General features: G+C 40.8%; 1 protein-coding gene across 8 annotated transcripts in view; it reads right to left on the minus strand.

Moving 5' to 3' along the window:
- Positions 1-437: 437 nt before the first annotated feature.
- The window catches only part of PAK3 (p21 (RAC1) activated kinase 3), a 123465-nt gene continuing 101012 nt past the window's right edge, over positions 438-22890 (minus strand). For all 8 annotated transcript variants that reach the window (XM_081222431.1, XM_081222429.1, XM_081222427.1 and 5 more), the window contains 2 exons: positions 10270-10407; positions 438-7035 (listed from right to left, as the gene is read on the minus strand). In XM_081222431.1, coding sequence (XP_081078557.1) covers positions 6946-7035; positions 10270-10407 — 228 coding nt within the window. In that variant the 3' untranslated portion in view covers positions 438-6945. The remainder of the gene's footprint in view (positions 7036-10269; positions 10408-22890) is intronic.

Below are 22890 nucleotides of genomic sequence, written 5' to 3' on the forward strand. Positions count from 1 at the left end.
AAAAAAAAGATAGACAAACTATTAGCGCCTTGATACAAAATAAATTTTTTCAAATATTTGAAAAAAAAAGATAAAAACTAAACATTATGGAGATGGCTTTACTTGTTCAGAATTTTCCAAGCAGAAAGATGAGCAAAAACAAATTATTTATTACATATGGTTTCTTTCGGCAGTTTCCCTTCATCTACCTTTTGCCCTGCATTGAGTTTACACATTTGTCTCTCTCAGCTATTCTATGTAAAAACCAGATGGAGACTCTGGGCCTGAGTTATTTAGTGGTAGGATCTGCAGGACATTTCCCATATTGCTTACAAGGCTGGACGTTTCCCTGCCTTGATACCTGCGGGAGAATGCTACCCTCCAACCCGTGAATCGGGTAAATGCCAATGCCAAGGGGGTGGGTGGAAAGGTGACAGAAGAGAGAAGCACCAGCTCAGTGATGTTTGTCATTTTTATTTGCAATACTTTAGGTCCAAGTTTCAAACTGCAATATTTTTACACTCAAGACACAGTCATGCACAATCCATATTTCAATTTTCTATTGCTTCAACCACAATTTAAAATAACAATATTGGAAACAAAAGTCCTTAAAAAGATCGGATGCTGAGGTCAGAAGGATGGAACCATACCATCAGCAGGTTTACAAAAGAAATAACTTACTTAAAAATCAAACAAACAGAAAGACCATAAATACCTTTAATCCAAAGTTACATAAGAAGTTCACTACACATGGGTTTACAGATAACACATTTTAACAAAAGTAAAGCACAGCCAAATGAGAAACAATTCTGATAAACAATGAAAATGTAGATCCTCCTTAACTTGTTTTGTCTGGATATTATGAGTATAATCCCAGTAGCCATCACTACCCTGTGATCTGTCTCTTCCTTGCTGATGTACTGAGATTTAAAACTCAACCCACTAATGGTTACAGAATTCTGTGAAAGGTCTTATCATCACTAATGAATATAGTATATGCGGGTCCATAAAACACACCACAGACAAGCACACACACTGAACTTGAATTTCACACTCAGGGCTGGTTGGCACTGCTGTGGGCAGGGCATTGGGACTGTCCACTACCAGTTTATCCTCTTTCCAGTAGCATACTCATTCAACTGGCCAATCCCTGTGGGAGTTATCACCAGAAATGCTATCTTTGGTTCCCAACAAGTGGATTTGTCAACACTCCTTAATGCTAATAGCATATAATCGCTTTTGCCTTTTTCTCTCTGCAACCTGCAAATGCTTAGGCCCCACTCAGTAGTCCCAGCCGTTAAAATGCATGGGTTCTGACATCTTGTGCCATTGATGAAGTAAACTCTATAAAGCCCAACACCACTTCGTAGGAAAGAAGAGGCCCAAGTATAGTTCTATTCTAGCATGTGTGACAGTGTATTTCTGTTCTAGTAGCAAATACTGGCCACAGCTTAATGAAAACCAGACTTTACATACAGAGTGTATGGAAAATGAAAACTGGGACCACACAACAGAAAAGGAACATTAGGACAAAAACAAAACAACTGTGAAGGAATTGGAAGGCTGCCACAAGTTTTGTCAACATTCTCTAGTATTATTTGCTTCATTTGTTCGAGGGTTTTTTTTTTTTTTTGGCATCATCTTGCATAGTCCTATTGTTTAACTGCAACATAAGAGACCCAGGCTGAAGCATGTGGTATTTGCCATCACTTTAGCAGGATGAATTAGCAAGGCAATCTACAGTACCACAGAATGTTGTAGCTTTTGGAAAGCCTTGGAGATCTAGTCCAATACCCTTATTTTATAGATAAGGAAACAGCCATAACATGGTTAAGTGACTTGCCCAAGGTCACATAGTAAGTTAGGAATAGAGTCTTTATTAGAATCCAGGTATCCTTACTTCTAGGCTAGTACTTCTTCCACTACATCTGACTGATTCTCTCTAATTGCTGTTGATTTCCTCGTAGGTCCTAAATCAGGTGAACACGGTACCTGCCTTCTACTGGTATTATGGGATAGCATTCGCCTGATGACAGCTTCCAAAGGAGACTCTGAGGGCACTAACTGGCTTCTGTAAGTTTATATTGCAAGTGTGAATGTATTATGTGGCAGTAAATGTTCCTCGTTATTGTCTACTTGAACATAGAAGTGTGCACATGGAAGTGATTATCTCAGTTCCCGCATTTGCAGAGTCAGTTAGATATTGTTTAATATTAAACAGACATCCCCAATGAATGAGGAGTCAGGTTATATTCATTTGGTTACTAAAGGAGTGTGGGATCAGAAAAGGAGTGGAAAAATATTAAAGCTGACCAACAGAAAGATTCTATCAGAAACACATTTTTGATGAAAAATTCTTTCTTAGGAAGAATAGTCCCATTATTTCCAAGGTCCCATTTATTTCCTTCCCAATCCACATGCAAATACATGTTCAGAATTGTGTGTTAAACTCACTCAAAATCCCGGGTCTGTTAGACTGTCAATTTACAAATGCTGAATTTCAGTCCTCTTGCTCAGAGACTGGGAGTAGCTTGCATCACTGGCCATGCCTTTGTTTAACTGAATATTAACTGCAAGTAGCTAAGAAAAGGACCATGAGGTTCAATGGGGCAGGGCAGGGTTAAGACTCTCATAAGTAGATTATATGTTGAGAATGGCCAAAGGAAAGCCTGTGGGTTCTCTAGATATAAGGTCTGCACTTGGTGAAACTAACACCTGAGGCCACTACCGCATTATAAAAGTCCTCACCTACAATTTCTTTGGTGAGTTAGAAGGAAATTCATCTCTTTGGGTAGATAGTCTCCCCTTTTCTGTTTAAAAATGACATACAACCTATAATCAGGCCAGACAGAAAGTACATAGAGGCCGCCATCTCAGGCCAAAGCTAAAAGGAGTATGACTGAATGCCAACAGGCCAGGGCAGTTCTAAATATTTGTCTTAATGTTTTCAGTCAGCTTTTAAGTGCAAGTCATAACTTCTACTGCAATCAATGGGACTTGCCTACTGTTCATTTAAAGAAAATCCTACCTGAATGACAGCGTACCCTGTTGGAAAAGGAAATGGTGGGAGCTGGGGATCTTATCCTTCTGTTCTTCCAAGATTCAACCTGAAAATCTGCTAAAGTGATCCAGAAAGGCGATACTTGAAACAGATGTTATCAAGGGGGCTGATCAAAGGTCACCCCTCCAATCTAAAGTAACCAAAACAGAAACCTCAAGGCCACACTAAAGTGGAGGGGGGCACCCAGTTTGAAAGCAGAAGGATGCGTTTGTTGTACTAATAGTGACATTTCCCTAGCTTTAACTTGTAGATAATAGTCCCCTAAGAAAGCATGTGCCATACCCAAGCGTGTGCCAACCTCAGCACCCAGGCAAATATAAAGCCTATGGAATAATTGTAACTAGCAAATACCTGTGCCCTGCATGCTCTGGGCTCTGGCCAGAAGGCGTCTGCTTCTGGCGTCTTTTCTATGTTTCTATAGTTCCCTTTCTGATGTTTATTATAAAGCAATATTAGAACAATATCAAAATTGTAAAAAGAAAAAAAATTCCACATAATCCCGCCACCCTAACACCACTGATTTCAATTGTCTGTGTTCCCAGTCTTTGCCCATATGCACACTTATTTATACATGGCTGTCTTCCCTGTTTATGTTATTTAAAGGTGATTTTATTGATTCTCTCTGAGAACCGGCAGCCTCATTAGAAATAAACAACCCACTGAGCAAAGGAATATAATTATTTACACGATCTTTGAGCTGAGAAATATCCTTTATAGACAAACATCTCAAACTATCAAAACAGTTATACAGACGACATGAAGCAATTTCATATTTCTTTTTCTTTTAGCAATGGAATGTGCTTCACAGGGGAGGGAAAGATGTGGGGATCAGGTGGTTAAACTCAAACACTGGGGTGCAATTCACAAGCCTGAAAGAAATCTGAATAACACAATTAAAGAATAAATACTTGAGTTAAATCTTCTTACATGACTTGGCCATCCAGTAGCCAAAATGGAACACAGACACACAAATATTTACAATGACATACAGACGAGATCAGCAAGAACGAAGTCATTACCCAACATGGTGACTGATTTGAGGGGATTATGACAACGTACCGGATCCTTGCTACAACATTAATGTTCTTTTCTTTCTTAAATAAATAATCTCTACTGTGCTTCTCACCCTTCCCTGACTTTCCCACTGCCCTATCCCTATCTCAGGACATTTTGGAATCAACATTCGACGATGTGCCCTTATTATCTCAGGGCACACGAGCGACTTCAAAGATCTGGATAGATTCACCTGTGTCAAGATGAGCTAAAAAAAAAAATGCAGGGAAAGGGAATAAACTATTAACCACCTGGAATCCTTCAGCATCATTTTGGCAGGAGAAGCAGCTTCTTCCTAATACTTATTAGAAATATACATAACTCTCCAATGCGGGGAAGGGTCTTTAGAAGCTGTTCTCATTTTAAAATTTACATAGATATAAGTTTGTAAGAGTAAAGCCTACTGGGATATATTACCATAAAATCTTGGTATAACGGGCTATGGTGAAGTAGTACCAGGCTCCTTGTTGATACGCTGAATTGAAAGCATAAAAGAGCAGCCATTTCTCCGCCTACAGTAACCTGAAGGGTCACTGCTCCAGGTCTCCCCCCACCAAAAAAAGGCCTTCATGACATGTAAGGGATGCTAACAGATAACTAGGGCTTCCCAAACAGGTTTGGGGCTCTCTCCCCTGGCAGGGTATAGTTATCAATGTACTGAATTCTATTTGCATCCCGGGTGTTATTTCACTGAATTCCCTGGCACTATGAATGAAAAATTTAAAAAATACTTAATTTTAAATGAAATCAAAATTAAGGCCTCTCTCTCTCTCTCTCTCTCATTAAAACAATGTGGCATTAAAATTTTCAGGCCCAGCCATGTTTTTGTGAAGTATAACATAGTATGCTTCAAATTAATATTACCACTTGATCTTTTCATGTTTGTTGTTTTATCCCACTGTGGACATTTTTGGGGCGGGGGGTCAAGCCCCTCCCAAATTTCATAGTCAAAGAAGACAATAGGAAATCCACCAGTGGTGTCATCTCCTAAACATAAACACGTGCACTATATGGTTAGCAGAAACTCTCTAAAGAAAGTGCTTTCATTTTAAGGAATGGATAGATAATTATATCGACGGATGTGCCTAGGCAGAGAAGGAGAGAGGCCCATGGCGTTGATCTCTTTCCCTCTCTTGCTGGATGTAGATAGGTTCTATTCAGATTCTTGACATACTACAAATCAAGAAGCCTTCTACTGCACAAATTGCTAGCTTTTCAAAGGCTTAGAGAAACAACTATGCAGAATTTATAAAATTGACAATACACTCGAAAGAGAAGTGTATCCTTTTCTATGCAGACACCCTCCAGATATTTTTCTACGCTCAGAAGATTCAGGAAGTGGCAACTGTTGAATTTCTAATAAATTGATACACGGTGAAATACTAGTCAAATTTTCATATTTTTCCCAAGCCACAAAAGGAATTCAGTTGGACTGATATTTCTTGGGGTATATGATTGCAAACCCAAATGCTTTTCACTGGAGAACTTCGAGATCTTTACAAACATGTTTTTAAAATTCAAAAGCCCAAAGGGCCAAGTATGAACACACCATATCCAGAAACAGAAATTGGTGACACATAGGGAAAATGGCAACAAGTACTTAGAGCCTAATGTTGACTGGGATGGAGTTTTCACTGACCTCCCATTTATTACAGAGTTGAGTGCTTACAATATTTCTGTTCTCCAGGTCTTTAAAAAAATTTTTAACGTTACAAATTGTCAAGATAAATAATTTTTACCAGCCGCAAATGTTGGTTAATGGGTCTGTTTCCTCCTGTTGTGCCTATTTTACAGTTACCTACATTCCACAAGGACAAGACAGGATTAAATTAGGTACTGTTATCTTTGTTTACTGCCCAACAAGGATTTCAGTATTGCATGCTTATATTATCTTCCTTTTGGCTCTTGGAGAAAGTCCCGTCTTTGTTTAAGTATGGTTTCTCCTATCAGGATTTCCTAGGTTTAAGACCTGGACTCACCCAACTGGAGTGCCATAGTTTTGGTGTGTCTTTTTTCAGGTATCATGAAGATGAACGAGCTGGTTTATACAAGTGATAAATCAACTACCTCTTAAGCATCATCATGAAAATGTGATAAGATTTCACCATTTGAACTTTTAGACATAGAGTTTTTAAAAGCCCTTCCTGAACACACATATTCCTCTCTGCTTTTGGAAAATGTCATAAAAGAAACCTTTTCCAATACAAATGCAGAAAAACAGGTACACAAACCGAGCCACCACTATAGAAGAAGAATAAAAAATTTCAACTCTATTAGGGCATGGACTTCCACATGTTCACACAGTACTTGCTCTGGGGTTTTTTTTTGTTTTGTTTTGTTTTTGTTTTTTTGTTTTTGTTTTTGTTTTTTACTTGCTTTTTTTAAAAAAAACGTTTTGACATTTTTTTTTCTGGACATCTAATGACAATGCAAGTGAAAAACATCACATTGGGTAAGGAGTTTTGAAGGAGGTTCGAATGCAAGAGGGACTACTCTCTAACTTAAAAACAAACACAACACTATGAAGAGGGAGAGTGCATCTTTGAGAAATTTTTTTCTTCAAAGTGAATGCACAAAATGAGGGGATTCACTACTGGCTCTTTCGCTTCACGGTAGAAGTGACCACTTTATGGCCACTTCGACATTGCTGCCCTGTTTGGGCTGCGATTCAGGCTTACAAATAAATTACATAATCTGAGGGAGTAGGAAAAAGGCTTATAAGAAGTTTCTATTCATTTGAAAGTTAAAGAATCCCCACCCCATTCAACTGTCTTTTCTTCCAGCTTTCCTGCAGTGGAATTTTATTTCAGTCTTACTCATGAGGGAGATGGTGTGGGGTAAGGCTTGCAGTCCTAGCGGCTGCTGTTCTTAATCGCTTCCTTTGCAGCGATAATCAGAGGAGTCAGGCTGGAGAGAGGCTTGGCTAATTTTAAAAATGGATGCTGCAAAAGGGAAAAAAAAAAGAGGAATTACTAGAATTCTTTCCTCCAACAAGTATATTACTTTACACTTTCAAGGAGTCTTTTTTTTCATGAAAATGTATTTTGTGGATCCAATTAAACATCATTTAAAAAATAGTGCCAGCTTTTGTCCTTCAGATGTTTTTGGTCTTCGGTGTCATGAAATCTTCTAGAAGCTGACTGGCAGAGCTAGAAATTCAGAGTAGGGGTCTTGTAAAATCTTGCTGGTTTGCAAGTCTAACTTTCTGATTTTCTTAAATCCATGAATTTATGAGCAGCCCTCATGCTTAAAAAATTGCGTTCTGTTGACCACTCAAGACCTTGACCCTGAAATCAATGGCCTCCTATCTGCTAAACCCAATAGTGTGTCTCCACCATTTCTTTTTTGGCCCCTCTGCAGTGCTTCAAACAAGTGAATAGCCCTTTCTTCTTTGAGATGTTCTCTTTGGGGGCCTGTGACATTCTACTGTCTCGATTCTCTTCCACACACATGCTCACTGACTACTCCCTCCCTCTCTATCTTCCTCCTTGATTTCACTTCCTCTTCCCACCTCCCAGAACTTGACTCTCATCATCTTCTTTTTCTAATTTAATTCCTTGGACAGCTCATTCCTTTTCATGGTTCCAACCTCTCATCAAGCTTTATGGAGATGACTCCCAAATGTCCACTGTGGCACCTGATGTCTTTCCTGAATTCTGGTCCTATTTCTCTAATTGCCTGCTGGATATTTCCTTTTGAATGTCCTTCTGCCACCTTGAACTTACGGCTTACAGTTCCTTGTAAGCTACATTGAAGCCAATCAGTGTTAGCCACTGTAGTATTATCCTCTATCACTTTCTGCTTTTGCTGAACTCTACCACTGGTTTGATATTCTGAGATAGGTCACTTTTGTGTTCCTCTCCCTTATGTTCTACATGCAATCAGTTACCAAGTGCTTCCTTTTCAATGCCTTTTACAATTATCTCTTGCCTTCCCTAGGCCTAATCAACTTAATCCTAAATTGTAACAATAACCCCCCTATCTTCCTGCCTCCATTTTTTTCTATTGCTAATTCTTCTTGCATGCCACCAGATTCATCTTCCTGAACAAAGTTTTCATCAGGTGTGTCCCTCAGATATCTTCAGTGTTTCCCCACTGCCTACAGCCCCTACCTTTTAGCCTGGTGTTCAAGGCTCTCTATGTCCTGTCTCCTGCGGCTTTCCTTACTGGAACTCTTTACTTCAGCTACACCGTCTAGTTTCTGTTCCCTTGAACCTTGCCTACATGCCTTTGGTCATGCGATAATCCTTCCATCTGAAATTCCTTCCCCCTTTCCCCTCAAACTATCTAAAACTGATCTGTCTTTCAAGGCCCAGGTGAACTCTTTCCTTTTTGCAGACATTTTCTGAATGCCATAGCCCATAGAAGTACGTCTCTAATCAACCGTGACATTTACCGTTTAAACGGCCTTGGGTTGACTGAGTCTCTAAACAATCTTGCATTTTTTTCATGTTCCTAAGGAGACTGAACTTCTGAAGAGTAGGAATCATGCCTTTAACAGATTTGTATCACCCACTGCACTTAAACCTTGCAAATAGAAGTTGCTCCATAAAAATCCACTTACTTCTGTCTTTTCTCAAGCCTTCCAGTGGTGTGAATGCCATGTATCTCTCTCCTTTCTAACCTCTAAAATGGGCTAGAGTCAGAGAATGGAGTTATATGGACTTAAGGTGATATACAGATTATAGCCTATATGTGTAAAACGAGACGATGCAACAAACAAAGTCTTCAATTTTCTCAAAATATCATTTTGCATCAGAAATCTGACTGCTTCAGATAAAAGTATTGTTGGGGAAGGAATTAACTAGATAATTGATTCAATTACCTACATAACTGTATAGCTACCTTCAGAGAACCTGTATCTTCACTCATCCTTGGGAGAAGACACGATAGGAGTGTGTACCAGGATGTGTATGTCGTGTGGTGGGAGGGGTGAAAAGATGCGGAAATGAAGCATTCAAAAGTTCAATTTTTTCATCTATAATTTGAGGCTGTATTAATGAGAGGATTAATAAAGGGCTATTTCAGATCTGACATTTTCAGGCCCCATGACAGCCTGTGAAACGCTCACAGGTAGCAGAGAAGACAAGGGGTAGCTTCCCCAATTCCTCCAAATCGGTTTATCCCAGATATGATTTGGGTTGGGACAGGATGTTTTTGCGTGGGTATGGCTGTCTCTGGAGGGAGCTCAGAAGCAACAGGAACTTTTTGTTGTTTGGCCTAAAACAGACTAACTCTATGGTTAATAACACTCTGCATGACCAAGAGTTATGCCTTTTGTTTAACTGGATTATGTGTTCAAAGTCAGGTAGAACAAGCAATCACTGTTCTTGGCTATTACAGATCTTTATCTTGTTCCCCAAGGAACAGTCAGTCCCCAGCAGTGAAGCTATGTGTGTAATCCTGGGCATGCATTGCTTTATCAATATAAATGCATTTTTTCCTCTCTAAATTGGTTTGTGTGGAAGAAAGTCAGACAATCCAGGGCTCAAATCCACGCGAAAGCACTGCCACTCAATAGCTGTGTGAGTTTTAATTTCTACATCTGCAACAGGGATAATAACACCTATCCTAGAGAGTTGTAAGAATTAAGTGAGATAACGTTTGTAAAGAATTTGGTATAAAGTAGGTACTAATTACCATCATATATATTAATCCCTGAGAGCCATAAAAAGGACAAATGGTTACAGAGGCACTCACCACTGGATGGTACTCACCCAGGCAAGCAGGTGCCTGCCATTTGGCATCACAAGCAAAGGGGCTTTGACCAGTAAAGCATTAGAGTAGCAGATGCCATGGAAATAATTGCATAGTTATGTAGACAATTACCTCCAGCCAAGAGCACCTGCGTACAACATCCAGGGGCACAAGTAAAGTTTAGAACAAAACAGCGACACCAGAGGTTCACATTGTTATTTCCCTTGCAAAATAAGACTCCAGGAAGAATAAAAGAGAGTTACAGATTGAACTCCCAAGTTCTCAGAAGAAATGCAACATGCCAATCAAGCACGTATCAGATGCATGCCTATACTTATGTACCTGTGGTCTCAGATCAAATGGTTAGAGCCTAACTCGAACTAGACCTCTTTTGACAGCGCTCTCTTACTGTCACACATCGACATGGAAAAGCTCAATATAATGACTCTCTCTTTGTAATTGTCCTGTTTCATTGTCACCTGTAAAAGCTCCTTGGCAGATCCTCGCCTATCCACATCCATCTCAAGACAGCGATTTAAAAAGTCACGGAATACAGCAGACAGTCTCTCAGGATTCTGGAGCTCTGGGGTTCCATTAGTGGCTATCAGATATAATGCCTATGGAAAAAAAAAACATTAGAAAAATCTATTCAGCATATACATATTAGGATCATGAGTTGGCATACAAGACACAAATCCAGTTTCTTCTGGTTTATATCCTGGGTCTTAAAAATTCCATTTTAGAGAATGACACTGACATATACTGCAAAGTTTCTGTAACATTTAGAAGTGGTTACTCTTGGCAGTAACTGAGGTGACAGTGAGGTGCCCCACCCCCAAAAGCTTGGAAATAAGGTTATAAGGCTGTCCTTTGAGAGTTAAGCCAGAAAAAATCCATATATAATGAATGTGTGATTAACCACCTAGGAAATGAAACCAAGGAATCTGTGACTAAAGAGTTGAGGAAACACACACACATCCAATCATGTCGACCTAAGTATAACCTCTGGAAGGCACCGTTGCCAAGGTGATTGTAATTTACTGACTGTTTATCTTGATTGGAGAATATTTGTGAGCAGACCAGGGATGAACAGACTACATTATGCAATCAGAGAAGTACAGAGAATCAGAAGATGGCAGTGCCTGGATGAGAAGTAACCCTTGGGGCCCAAGGACTCAAGTACATTTATCCTGTGGCAGATGTATCCCTATAGATTTTAATCAGGTTCCCCATGAAGGTCTACCTATAATAAGAGAAAATATAAGAAAAGTTGACATTAATAATCCTGTATCCTACTGTAAAATAATTAGTTGCTAATATATCTCTGAGATCTTTGCTGTGGAAGGCCACCACTGAGAGATATCAACTCATGGTGTGCTGACAGAATCAAGGGCCCTGGCCTTCCAGGCCGAGAGTGGGACCCAGAACCATGGTTAATTCACAAAAGTAAACCCATATTTCAAAGGCTCCGCAGCCATAAAAAGCTGGCCATTCCTCATGCCTCCTCTAAGCAAACTATTCTAGAGCACTGAGTATGTATCAGGTACCATATTAAACACTGGAGATCCAAAGATGAATAACAGAATGCCCTACTTTCAAAGATGACACAATTTAGTGAAACAGAGAGACGTATAGATAGCTACCATACCGTGAGACAAGAGCTAACAGAGAAACACAGAAAGTGCTAAGTCAACGTAAGGATGAAACAATTTACACCAGAGGTCAGAGAAAGCTTCACAGAGGAGCTTGGCATTTGAACAGGGTCTTGAAGGCTAAATAGGAGTCTTCCTGCAGGTATTACCACCAGCGTTATGCCTGCCTATGTGACCAGACTCCTAACTATCATGAAGACATGCTCCCTCTTGAACTTGCTTGAACTTTGCAGCAAATTATCAGCCCCCTTTTCCACCGTGGCTCCTAATATTATTATCAAAAATATTTCTATCAAAGTCCTTTCCCAGGCCGGTTTTCATCAGCTGGTCAGGACATCTCTGCTCCTTTCCAGAAACCTCCAGAGATGTACTTTAGAAAGGGTTAGAAAGGACCGTTTAATCCAGTGGCTGTCAACTTATAGCAGGCACCAGAGTCACCTAAAGGACTTGTTAAAACACAGGTTTCCTGGGTCACCCCCCAGGGTTTCTGATTCAGTAAATCTGCAGAGGGGCCTGAGAGTTTGCATTCTAACAAGTTCCCAGGTGATACTGAAGCTGCTGGTTTCAGGACCACACTTTGAGAACTGGTTTACTCCACCCAATTAAGCAATGGGCTTAATGATTGATGCTTGAGGCACCTGTCCTCACAAACCATCTTTGTTCCTGCATTAAAAGGAAATTGGTTACTGCAAATTACATTTGCTAACTCCTCCTAAAACTCTCTTATTTCAGCTGGCCACAATTCCGCCGAACTCTGCGTCCTTTGCTGGCTTTTTTCTGCCCTGTAGCCAAACCCAGTCCTAAACAAACACATCTCTTTTTTCCCTTTCCACTCTCCCTAAGTCTGTGTGCATGCCATACTGTTTCATTTTCTCTCTTTTTCTTTTCACCATTCTTAGCTCAATACATTCTACTCCATATAATCTCGCTTCTCACAAGTACCTATACCCAAGTCCTTCTCACCTCTCTTCAATCCACCTACTAAGAAAAAGGTTGACAGGAAACACCCCAACATGTTAACAGTGGTTCTCTCTGGGTGGTAGGATTATTAGTGACTTAATTTTTTAAAACATATTTTTCAATTTTCCAAATTTTCTACAATCAACGCGACTGCTTTTATTATTCTTAAAAACCCCCCAAAACTCTTTAGAAAATGAAATCTAAAAAGCTGTGCCATCCAATTTATACAACAATCTTCATCTATTTCTCTTTGTCCTCCTAGGATTAAACCTGCTTTTCATCAAATACTACCCCTTAAGGGAAACAAAAACCCAGACGATTTCTTTTCCAACTATTGTTTTCATTTTAATTGCAACCGTATTATTTCCAACTAATTTCTATTGCAAAGATCCACACTTTTAGTTATATTATGGCTAAACTGGCCTTTGTGGACTGGCCTGGGAACATACTCACTATGCATAATGCCGTTTCTATGGGAAAATGCACTCTGAGTTCCAAATAGTTAACTTAAAAATGAACTTGTGTGTAAGCTGGGTCCTATCTTTGCAAAAAAGAAAATTGCTACCGCCTGCCCTGCTAATGAGAGACAAAAACAGTTGTAGGCAACACAACAACCACAGCAAAAAGCGTTTTCCTAGCAAAGTCAAGTCTTAGCTGAAGAAAGATCAAGGAAAATCAGTCTAGGCACGAGTTTATCACATTCTGGTTTTATCTGAGTTAGTGAAAACTCAAAGAAAATGGGCTGGCTGAGAAATTAGACTAGACTTATTTCACTTAGCATAATACCCAGCAAATCAGAAAAAGACAGATACCATACGATATCACTTACATGTGGAATCTCAAAAATAAAACAAATGAATGTATATAACAAAACAGGAACAGACTCACAGACATAGAGAACATACTAGTGGCTACCAGTAGGGAGAGGGAAGGGGGAAGGGGCAAGATAGGGGTAGGGAGTTAAGAGGTACAAACTACTATGTATAAAGTAAATAAGCAACAAGGCTATATTGTACAGCACGGGGACTACAGCCAACCCTTTATAATAACTATAAATGGAGTATAAACGTTAAAAACTGTGAATCACTATGATGTACAACTGAAACATATAATATCGTACATCAACTATACCTCAATAAAAAAAGAAATTAGACTAGAGATTTCCTTTACAGTTGGTTGCTCCTTGAGTAAGAAACCCAGATTCATACCTGACTTCTCCTCCTTCCTCAGCTGGAAACCTTCTCCTCCCCCAACCTTCACTCTAATCAGTCTAGTAGCTTCTGTTCATGCAACCTTTAGAAATGTCATTCATACCCATGCACTTTCCTCTATTCCCACTGTCTCTGCTAAAGGTTGGGCTTCCCTCGGACTGTTACGATAGCCTCCCAATAGGTTTTTTCTTACTCAAGACTTTTTATTCTTCAGTCCATCTTCCTTAACAATCTATCTCATCTTTAATCTCATCATGGCATCCATTTTTCTGCTTTAACAATTTCTGGTGGCTCCCTATGGTCCACAGATGTGGTTTTCAAACTGGACTCTCCAAAATTCCCCTCAAGAGCAGCTAAGAGGGAAAAGAGGTGGGAGAGGGAGATGGATGTAGGGATTCTAGGACCCTGCACCCACCCATATGTGTTTCAATCAGAGAAATACTTCTTTTTTCTTTATTTATGCATGCTTCCAAGCAAGGTTTAATTTGAACCAAGAGATCACTATAGTTGTTCGAAAACACAGGACGTAGTAAAGATTCCTTTGCATGGCATACGTAGTAAAGATTCCTTTGCATGGCATACGTAGTAAAGATTCCTTTGCATGGCATACGTAGTAAAGATTCCTTTGCATGGCATAGAAGGTCCTCCATGATTTGGTCCCGCCTCCCTTTCTAGTCCTCATCTGTTCTCTTCTCACCCTAGAGCCCTGCTTCCCCCAACTCCACATAGGTACACACATTGGCCAAAGCTGACATACTATTCATGCCAATTATTTCATCATTCCCATAGTAAGAAATGCTCTTTTATATCTGCCTGAAATGCTGCTCCCTTAACTGGTTAGTAAACTTCTACTTACCTTATAATTTCTATTTCAAATGGCACCTCCTTTTTAAAGTCTTCTCCATTGCTCCCAGATGGATATGGTGAATAGCCACCTCGATTTTCTGGGGACTGTCCTGGGTTTTACTACTGAAGGTCCTATGTCCCTCAGTGCCAAGCAAACTGGGATAGTGGTCACCGTGCAGACAGAGTTAGTCCTTCCCTCCTTTGAGCTACTATAGCCCTTTGTTTATATGTCTGTTTTCACATTGTAGGGTGAATACTTGTTACTTGTTCACTGGTCTGTCTTCCTAGACTGTGAAGGTAGGAATTGTGTCACAGTCATCTCTGAATTTTATGGCAACTGGCTCAAAATAGGTGTTCAATAAATGTTTTTGTTGCTAAATGAAATGAGAGCCAAAATGTATAAATAAATCTAATAATTGAGCTGGGAATATGACAGACTTTACAAAGTATTAAAGCTCAGAACCTAAAGTGAACTAGTAAACATATAAGAAGATATACAGAGAATGACAAAAACACCCTTTCTGAGTTGAACAGGCTTGGAATGTGGGAACTTCTGAGTACCCAACTCCTCAGCGTGGGAGAAGGAAGAAAGCTCCATGAGCAATGTAGGTAAGGGGATGACATCAAAGAGAGGGAAAGCTGGAGAAAGAGGTCCACAACGTGGTAATCTGCTCTGGGCAAACCCAGAGAGGAAGCAGAGACAGTAAGTTCTCTCTGGAAGTTGAAACATAGCAACTTAGTCTTCTCTGACTGATCGTGAACAGAGAAGGAGCTCTTGATTTTTCTTCAGCTACATCATTAAACAAGGTCTGTTTAATTCTTAAGGTGAGGCAACATAGGCCCCATTACCTTATTTATAATGTTAGACAGACAACCTTTGGCCAGAAAATGGTGCCTTTCTTCTTTGTGATACACATATTACCTAGAAGTTTCTGGTGTTCCGGAATTTTTAATAACTCTATATCACTTGGCAATAACACACAAACTTTGCAGTTTTCTGCGGACCCTGATGTGCAACTAAATTTACCTTAGTATTCAGAGAAAACGACTTTACCCAGTTGGAGGAATAATTCAATTTACCTTATTGGCAATTTCCTCAGTTAAAAAAGATCAAAGTGGTCATCTTAGAAGTTACCACGTTTCTCCAAAGAAGTCCCAAAACAATCCATATGTACCCAATAAATTTTCATTAAGGCAGTTTTGCAACTGGACTAACCATTTAATTAAAAAACTTCAGTTTGTGACTTCAGTTCATTTTAACAGTTTATAAAGTTTAGGTTAAGACGTTAGAAGACAAACCAGGAGACTTAAATGGAAATGTGTTAGTAACCCTGAGAGGTCCCAGCACTGTTATAAGGACTCCCTTTACAAAGAGGAGAGGGTGTGGTGTGAACATTTCTTTCTAAGTTGAATATTTGGGACTCAAAACACATTTTCCCATGGAAATCGTGTTATACATGGTGAACAGGCTCTCAGCCTGGCCCATAAAAGTCTATTTAACAAACAATGTTGGGGCTTCCCTGGTGGCGCAGCAGTTAAGCATCTGCCTGCCAATGCAGGGGACAGGGGTTCGGGCCCTGGTCTGGGAAGATCCCCCATGCCGCAGATAAGGCCGTGCACCACGGCTACTGAGTCTGCGCTCTAGAGCCCGTGCTCCGCAACAAGAGAAGCCACGACAGTGAGAAGGCCACGCACCACAACGAAGAGTAGCCCCTGCTCACTGCAACTAGAGAAAGCCTGTGCAAAGCCAAAAATAAAAATAAATAAAATACATAAATTTAAAAACAAACAATATAACTATAAGACAAAGGGCTATTCATCTATATCTTAATATCTGTATAAATACTGTTTTCATGGGAAATATTATTAGCTAGCATTTATTGAATGATTACTATTAGCTCACTTGATTCATACAACAACTCCCTGAGTTATACTTGATTATGATCCCCAATTGACAAATGAAGAAACTGAGGGAGGTAGGGTAAATATAATAATTTGCCCAACATCACACAACTAGCAATGAGGGAGTCAATATCTGAATCCAAGGACTGTGAGCCCAGAGTCCACACTCCTGACCACTGCACGGCATCACCGCACAGTGTTCCCAGCCTCTGAGGTAGTAATTCTCGTAAGCAGAGGCAGACAAGGTCTCTTCAAGAGATGAGGCACACTGAGCATGTGCAACTCTACCTCTACCTCTACCAGAGGAAATGGACCCCCTGGAGGTCAACTGTTTTCCCACTTACTTCGAAATGGGGAACAAAAGGCAGGTGCCCAGTTAGGCTTCATATTGTATTCACCAGTGTCTGTATATATGCTGGGAGTTCATAAGCAGTGTGTCCTCTGGTTGTTGCCTGTAACCTACTGCTGTCCTGGTTCCTTTCTCACTTTGGAATTTTCAACTACCTTTGAGTGTTTTACGGGAGAGATTTGGCAATGAGTGACTTGACACCTTAGGACTTAGTTTACTCATGACCTGGGATTTCAGAGGTTACAGGCCATAGTGTATTACTGCCTCTGATGTGTTTATGGATTTCAGGAAAAGCCCTGACATTTCTTTCTAAGAAGAGAGTAAATGGGGCCAAATTTACAAAAAAAGAAATTGCTATATTATAACTACCATTGTAGTCCCTATTTTGACTTATTCAACTCAACGGTTCAGTGTGATAATTGAATAAGCACTGTGGTCTAACTTAGTTCCCTACTTGTCTTGCATAGTAGCTCTCATCTGTCACCAAATTCTTCACAGGGGTAGGGGGCTCTGCTGCTGTTGTTGAGCCTATTACAGATCTATTCCCTTATAGCTTGATGGTAAAGGTAATTAGGTACCACTGACTGATTAGGTCTTGGCTTAGCTTTAGACTGCTCCTTTCAAGCATAAAAAACTGGCCACTATGCTTCTCTGGTGGTGCAGTGGTTAAGAATCTGCCTGCCAATGCAGGGGACATGGGTTTGAGCCCTGGCCCGGGAAGATCCCACATGCCGTGGAGCAACTAAGCCTGTGTGCCACAACTACTGAGCCTGTGCTCTAGAGCCCGCGAGACACAACTACTGAAGCCCGAGAGCCACAACTACTGAGCCCACGTGCTACAACTACTGAAGCCCATGTGCCTAGAGCCCGTGTTCTGCAACAAGAGAAGCCACGACAATGAGAAGCCCGCACACCACAATGAAGAGCAGCCCCTGCTGTCTGCAACTAGAGAAAGCCTGTGCACAGCAAAGCAGACCCAAGACAGCCAAAAAATAAATAAATAAATTTATTTTTAAAAAACCAAAAAAAAAAAACTGGCCACTGCCAGAAAATAAAGACCAGATGAGTCTGATAATGTACATGCTCATCCTAATCTCTCAGGATTAATAGATCTTGTCAGAAAACGTGGAACAGGCTACGTGTGCTCAGGAAGCCACCCTGGGCAGCCCAAGCAACACCCAAGGTTGAGAACCACAGGGGGTGTGGAAGTGGGAAGGGGTGGGCATAGAGATAGAAAAGCAGGAAAGCAAAATGGAGCAGGAGGCAGAGGGGAAAAAAAGCTGTAAAAAGCAGAGGGAGCAGGAAAATACAGGACAAGGACTGGGGCCAAAGTACCATGGGGAGAGAAGGTAGTCAGTGGAGTGAAGAGGAAGAGAAATGAAGATAAAGGCTCAACAAATCAGGAAGGTCAAGGGGACCCGATCCTAGGATCCATTCTGCTACTGCCCCATTTCTCCGGTCCTTCTTACATAAAACTTCTCAAAACATCATCTATATTTGGTATGTTGACTTCCTCACCTGCCATTTTCTCTTCAACCCACACCTAGTTTCTAGTTCCAAGATACCGTTTACCGTAATACGTTTGTTCCTATCTCACTTCAGAATATTGGAGCAGGAAGGGACTAAATCCCTGATTCTCTGGAGCTTTTCCAAATTACCATATTAGGATCAAAATCCAGCTGCACTGTGATATGATCTGTGAAACATAGATTACTGCTCACATAAATTGGTTTCAACTTCTGTTTTATATGCAGTTCATCAGCAGAACAGTTCTGTATACCATAACATGCTATTCTTCCCAATACACCACAGAGTGTAGATCATGGGTCCCTGCAACAGCTTTATCACTCTTTTGCTCTTCCCTGGCTTCTCCCCAAGATTCCTGTCAGAGTGGGCTCGCCCAGTCCCACATGCAGCATGCTTTGCATCATGATCAAGTGTCTTTCTTGGTAGGGAAAGGGGGATTTTTCCACTCTATGGAATACAGACTTAGTCACGAGATGATGACAGAGATGTATCCAAGCAGCTTTCTGAAGGTCACAACTCTGGAAGCACTCCTACAGACAACACATACTCAAACCCTGGCCCTTCTGGCACTCACGGAAAGCTGTAGCCTATCTACAGCCTAAGAATACAGAATCAGAGTAAGAGACCCAGGAGTTTCCCCTTTTATTTAACTAAATTTCATGTGGAAGCCCGATACAGAAAACAAGTTAAAGAGGAACTATTTTGGTGGACTCAAGAGCCACATGACTTCCCCCCTGGGCCCCAAGGATCTCCATGGAATTCTAGGAGTCCATGGAATTCGTAGCGTCCATTGGTAACCAATAATCTTGTCGAATTCCATTTGTTTGAAATGATAAGGAAATGGAGGCCCAGCAAGAAGTAATCTATACAAGGTCAGGGGGCTCCTGACTGGCAGACCTGGGAACAGAATTCACTCTTTGACTCACATGATGCATACCGTTGGTTGAGACACTAGATAGTTCCTTGTCTGGTCCCGTCACATTCACTGGCCACACAGAGATGAAAAGTGCTGATGGATTTTGCCATCTAAGCAGTGGGGCAATGCTTTAAAAAAGAAGGAAGGGGATTTCCCTGGTGGCACAGTGGTTAAGAATCTGTCTTCCAATGCAGAGGACACGGGTTCAAGTCCTGGTCCGGAAGATCCCACATGCCATGGAGCAACTAAGCCTGTGTGCCACAACTACTGAGCCTGTGCTCTAGAGACCACAAGCCACAACTACTGAGCCCGTGTGCTACAACTACTGAAGCCCACACGCCTAGAGCCCACGCTCTGCAACAAGAGAAGCCACCACAGTGAGAAGCCCGCACACCGCAATGAAGAGTAGCCTGTGGAACATGTCATTTTAAATATATTGTAAGACTCAGTTTTAATAAAAAGTTTAATATGAAAAAAAGAGTAGCCCCCGCTCGCTGCAACTAGAGAAAGCTTGCGCTCAGCAACGAAGACCCAACACAGCCAAAAAATAATGAAAGAAATTTATAAAAAAAGAAAAAAACAAAAAAGAAGGAAGGAGGAAAGGAAAGAAAAGAAAAAGAAAGGAAGGAAAGAAGAAAGAGGGAGGAAGGAGGTTGAGAGGGACGAAGGAAGGAAGGGAGGAAGGGAGGAGGGGAAGGAGGGAGGGAGGAAGAAAGCTACAGCAAAAAGTTCAGCCTGCTTTTGGTAATACTGTTAGAACGTTGGCTCTTGCAGCTACGGAGCTAAGACTGCCTTAATCAAGTTAACTTTCTCTGCTGAGAGGCTTACACAAGACACCTCAGAGTATCCTTTTATCAGAATGCAAAGGGTCTTCTAAAGTGATGTTGCAACCAGGTTGGAAAAGGTATATTTCAAAATGATGACAAAGGTCAGAAATTATCTTAATTATCAAGCTAACCCTAATTTTCTTGGTGAAGTCATTTTTCATTGGCAAAAACACAGATTTCAAAAGCCATAGGATAAACATGTGAGTGGGCATTTCAGGGGCCAAATGTCCATCATCACACTCTGTGATTTGTCCATTTAGAATGAACTTTGATTTCAACGGACTTAACTACTTAGTTATAGGTCTGGTACCTATTAGGGCAATGGGCATATGCATCCTTGGCTTATTCCCAAGCCTTGCTTTAAGGACACTGAGGAATGATAAGATAATAAACAGTAGGATAAGGGAATATCAGTCATGGCCAACAGCAGGTCCCTGGTCACCACATTTGTCATCTTTCTTTGCCTCCTCTTCGCCTGGTCAGAGTCTCAGATTTTCGTTTGCTGTGGAATCAATTTCTCCTTTGGCTGTCTTCTGGGTCATAACTCACCAGTTTGAACTGTCTGCTTCTGAAGTACAATCTAAATGAGACTTGCAGCTTTCCTATGGCTAGGTCCCATTTTCCTATGCTAAATTCCTGACAACCAATGCTTCTTAAGAGCTGTCTATCTTTTGACAGGCAATATTTTTTTCTGATTAAAAAGAAACCCTGTTACTGTTCTATAATTATTTTAGTTGCAGTTATCCCAACTCACCCCTCCTTTTAGGCATAGGTTTGCCCTCAAAGTAGAAGTGTCAACAAACCATCAATAAACCTTGCTGTTCCATAGTGGCTTACGGAAAAAGAAGGGAATGCTCCCAGCTCTTCCTGAAATACATTCAAAACAATATTGACTGAGTGCTAGCAAAGTATGCTTGCTTCTCTGGCGCTCAGGAAGTTTATGTCTGACTTTAATTCCAAATGAGCACGCGCCATCAAACCCAGACATTCCAATCCACAACACAGGTTCCAGCACTTTGGACCTTAGCTGCTGCTTTTTCGTTGCTAGAGAGTCTCTTCTTCTGCTTAACTCTCTTCTCTAGACATACAAGCTAACCAGAATTTCCCCGGTTCTATAATTAAAAAAGAAGAATAAACTAACATGTGTGTAGTGCTTCAAGTGTGGGGACAGGGGGAGTAGGGAGCCTCTTAATGTAGACAACAGGTCTGAATTTACACTTCTGCCCTCCCTTCTCTCTGGCCATACAGTTTATGCACTCCTAATCATGAGTAGCCAGGCTGAAGGCTTTATTATCACCAGTATGTGTTATGTACACAACAGCTAGCACATTGTAATGATGGACTCCATTTGCAGGAGAAGCAAAATTGAAAAAGAAAATGGGCATATTATAGAGGTATATACTGAATTAATGTCATTTCTTTTTTGACAGCGTCACTGGAATGGTAAATCAAAGAATGCCAGGGTGTGTCAGGATTTCAACAAAGTGACCCATGATACTTTTTTTAGATGAAAAGGAGAAATGTGGGCAGAATGATAGCATGCTTTTTTCTGGTTGAGCGACCATGCTCAGAGGGCTGATGAAGAACTGTTTTTCAATATAGACAGGGTTCTACAAGGGGCTTGCCACAGAGCTTTGTATTTGCTCTAGGCCTTGGTGTGGGAACTTGACGTCATTTGTTCTTGAAGCTCCACAGATGAGTCCAATGTGCAACCAAGGAGGAGAACCACTAGTACCGGAGAGGCGGTTCACATACTATCCTAAATACTATTTTAAGCCTTCAGATAATCTCTTCCTGATACCGAAAACTGTCTTCCAAAGATCCAGTGTTGGATACGGTTTCACAGATGCTTAAAGCAAGGGTAGAAAGAGAACACTTAAAGTTCATCTCAACTAGGATAAAGGTCTGGAAAATTACACAGAAAAAGGGCTTCATCCACAGGGTCCAGGAGGGACCTCAACTGGATGTCACTGAGACGTTTCACCAACACCAAAATCCCTCAAAAGCCATTGACAAGAACAGCCCCATTATGTGGAACACCAAGTTAATAAAGAGGCACTCTCTTAGCGCTGAGGAATAAAAACAACAACAAACCGAAGATTTGTTTTATGGAAATGATTGTGCCTCCTTATTTAGAATCAGGTCATTATAATCCCACGTTTATAAAAAGATAACTTCAAATTAACACAAAAGTTGGGGAGATGAGCAGTGTACCAACGTTTGATTTGCATATCCACAGGGAAAGATCGATTTTAACTCCAGTCACTTTGGCAAACATAAAGAACAAGGCAGTTTATTATTGGAGGCTTCACTAAAAATGCCCGTGGGTCACAGAACAAGGCATCCAAGGCCAATTACGTTGAGTGCAAAGACTTCAGGCAGTGAGGAACTTATGAGCAAATTAGGTCAATTAGTACAGAGCAATTTACATTAAAAAAATCCCAACCGCTTTATAACTGGGGGGAGGGGGGAGTCGCTAATTCCTTGCATCAGTGGTATGTTAACAGGCAATATTTCAAGAGGGTTTGCTAGGTTCCAACGGACTCAACAAAGACACAAAAAAAGCTACAGTGAAATGCAAACAGCCTTCGAATGTACAGCCCCAGATTTTACCTTTAACCTCTGCTGCTCAGTGTTACCTGTTCATGGTCATTTATACTAAACTGTGGAGGACCCTCCACTGCTCGAAGGGATGTGAGTATAGTCAGTGTGTAAGGGGGGGGGAGTTCTTGGGGGAAGTGGGGAATCCAATCTCCCTTCATGAATGGGTAAAAAGTATTCTAAGGATCCTTTCTCACTTTTCTATTGATATATAAATCCCCTCCCCCATTCTCCTTACAATGAGCTACACACTGTGCTAGGTGTTTACATGCATTATTTCATTTAGTTTTCACACTAACGCTGCAGGAG

This window comes from Mesoplodon bidens, assembly GCF_964165515.1.
Source record: "Mesoplodon bidens genome assembly, chromosome: X".
In the NCBI taxonomy this organism is placed as follows: domain Eukaryota; kingdom Metazoa; phylum Chordata; class Mammalia; order Artiodactyla; family Ziphiidae; genus Mesoplodon; species Mesoplodon bidens.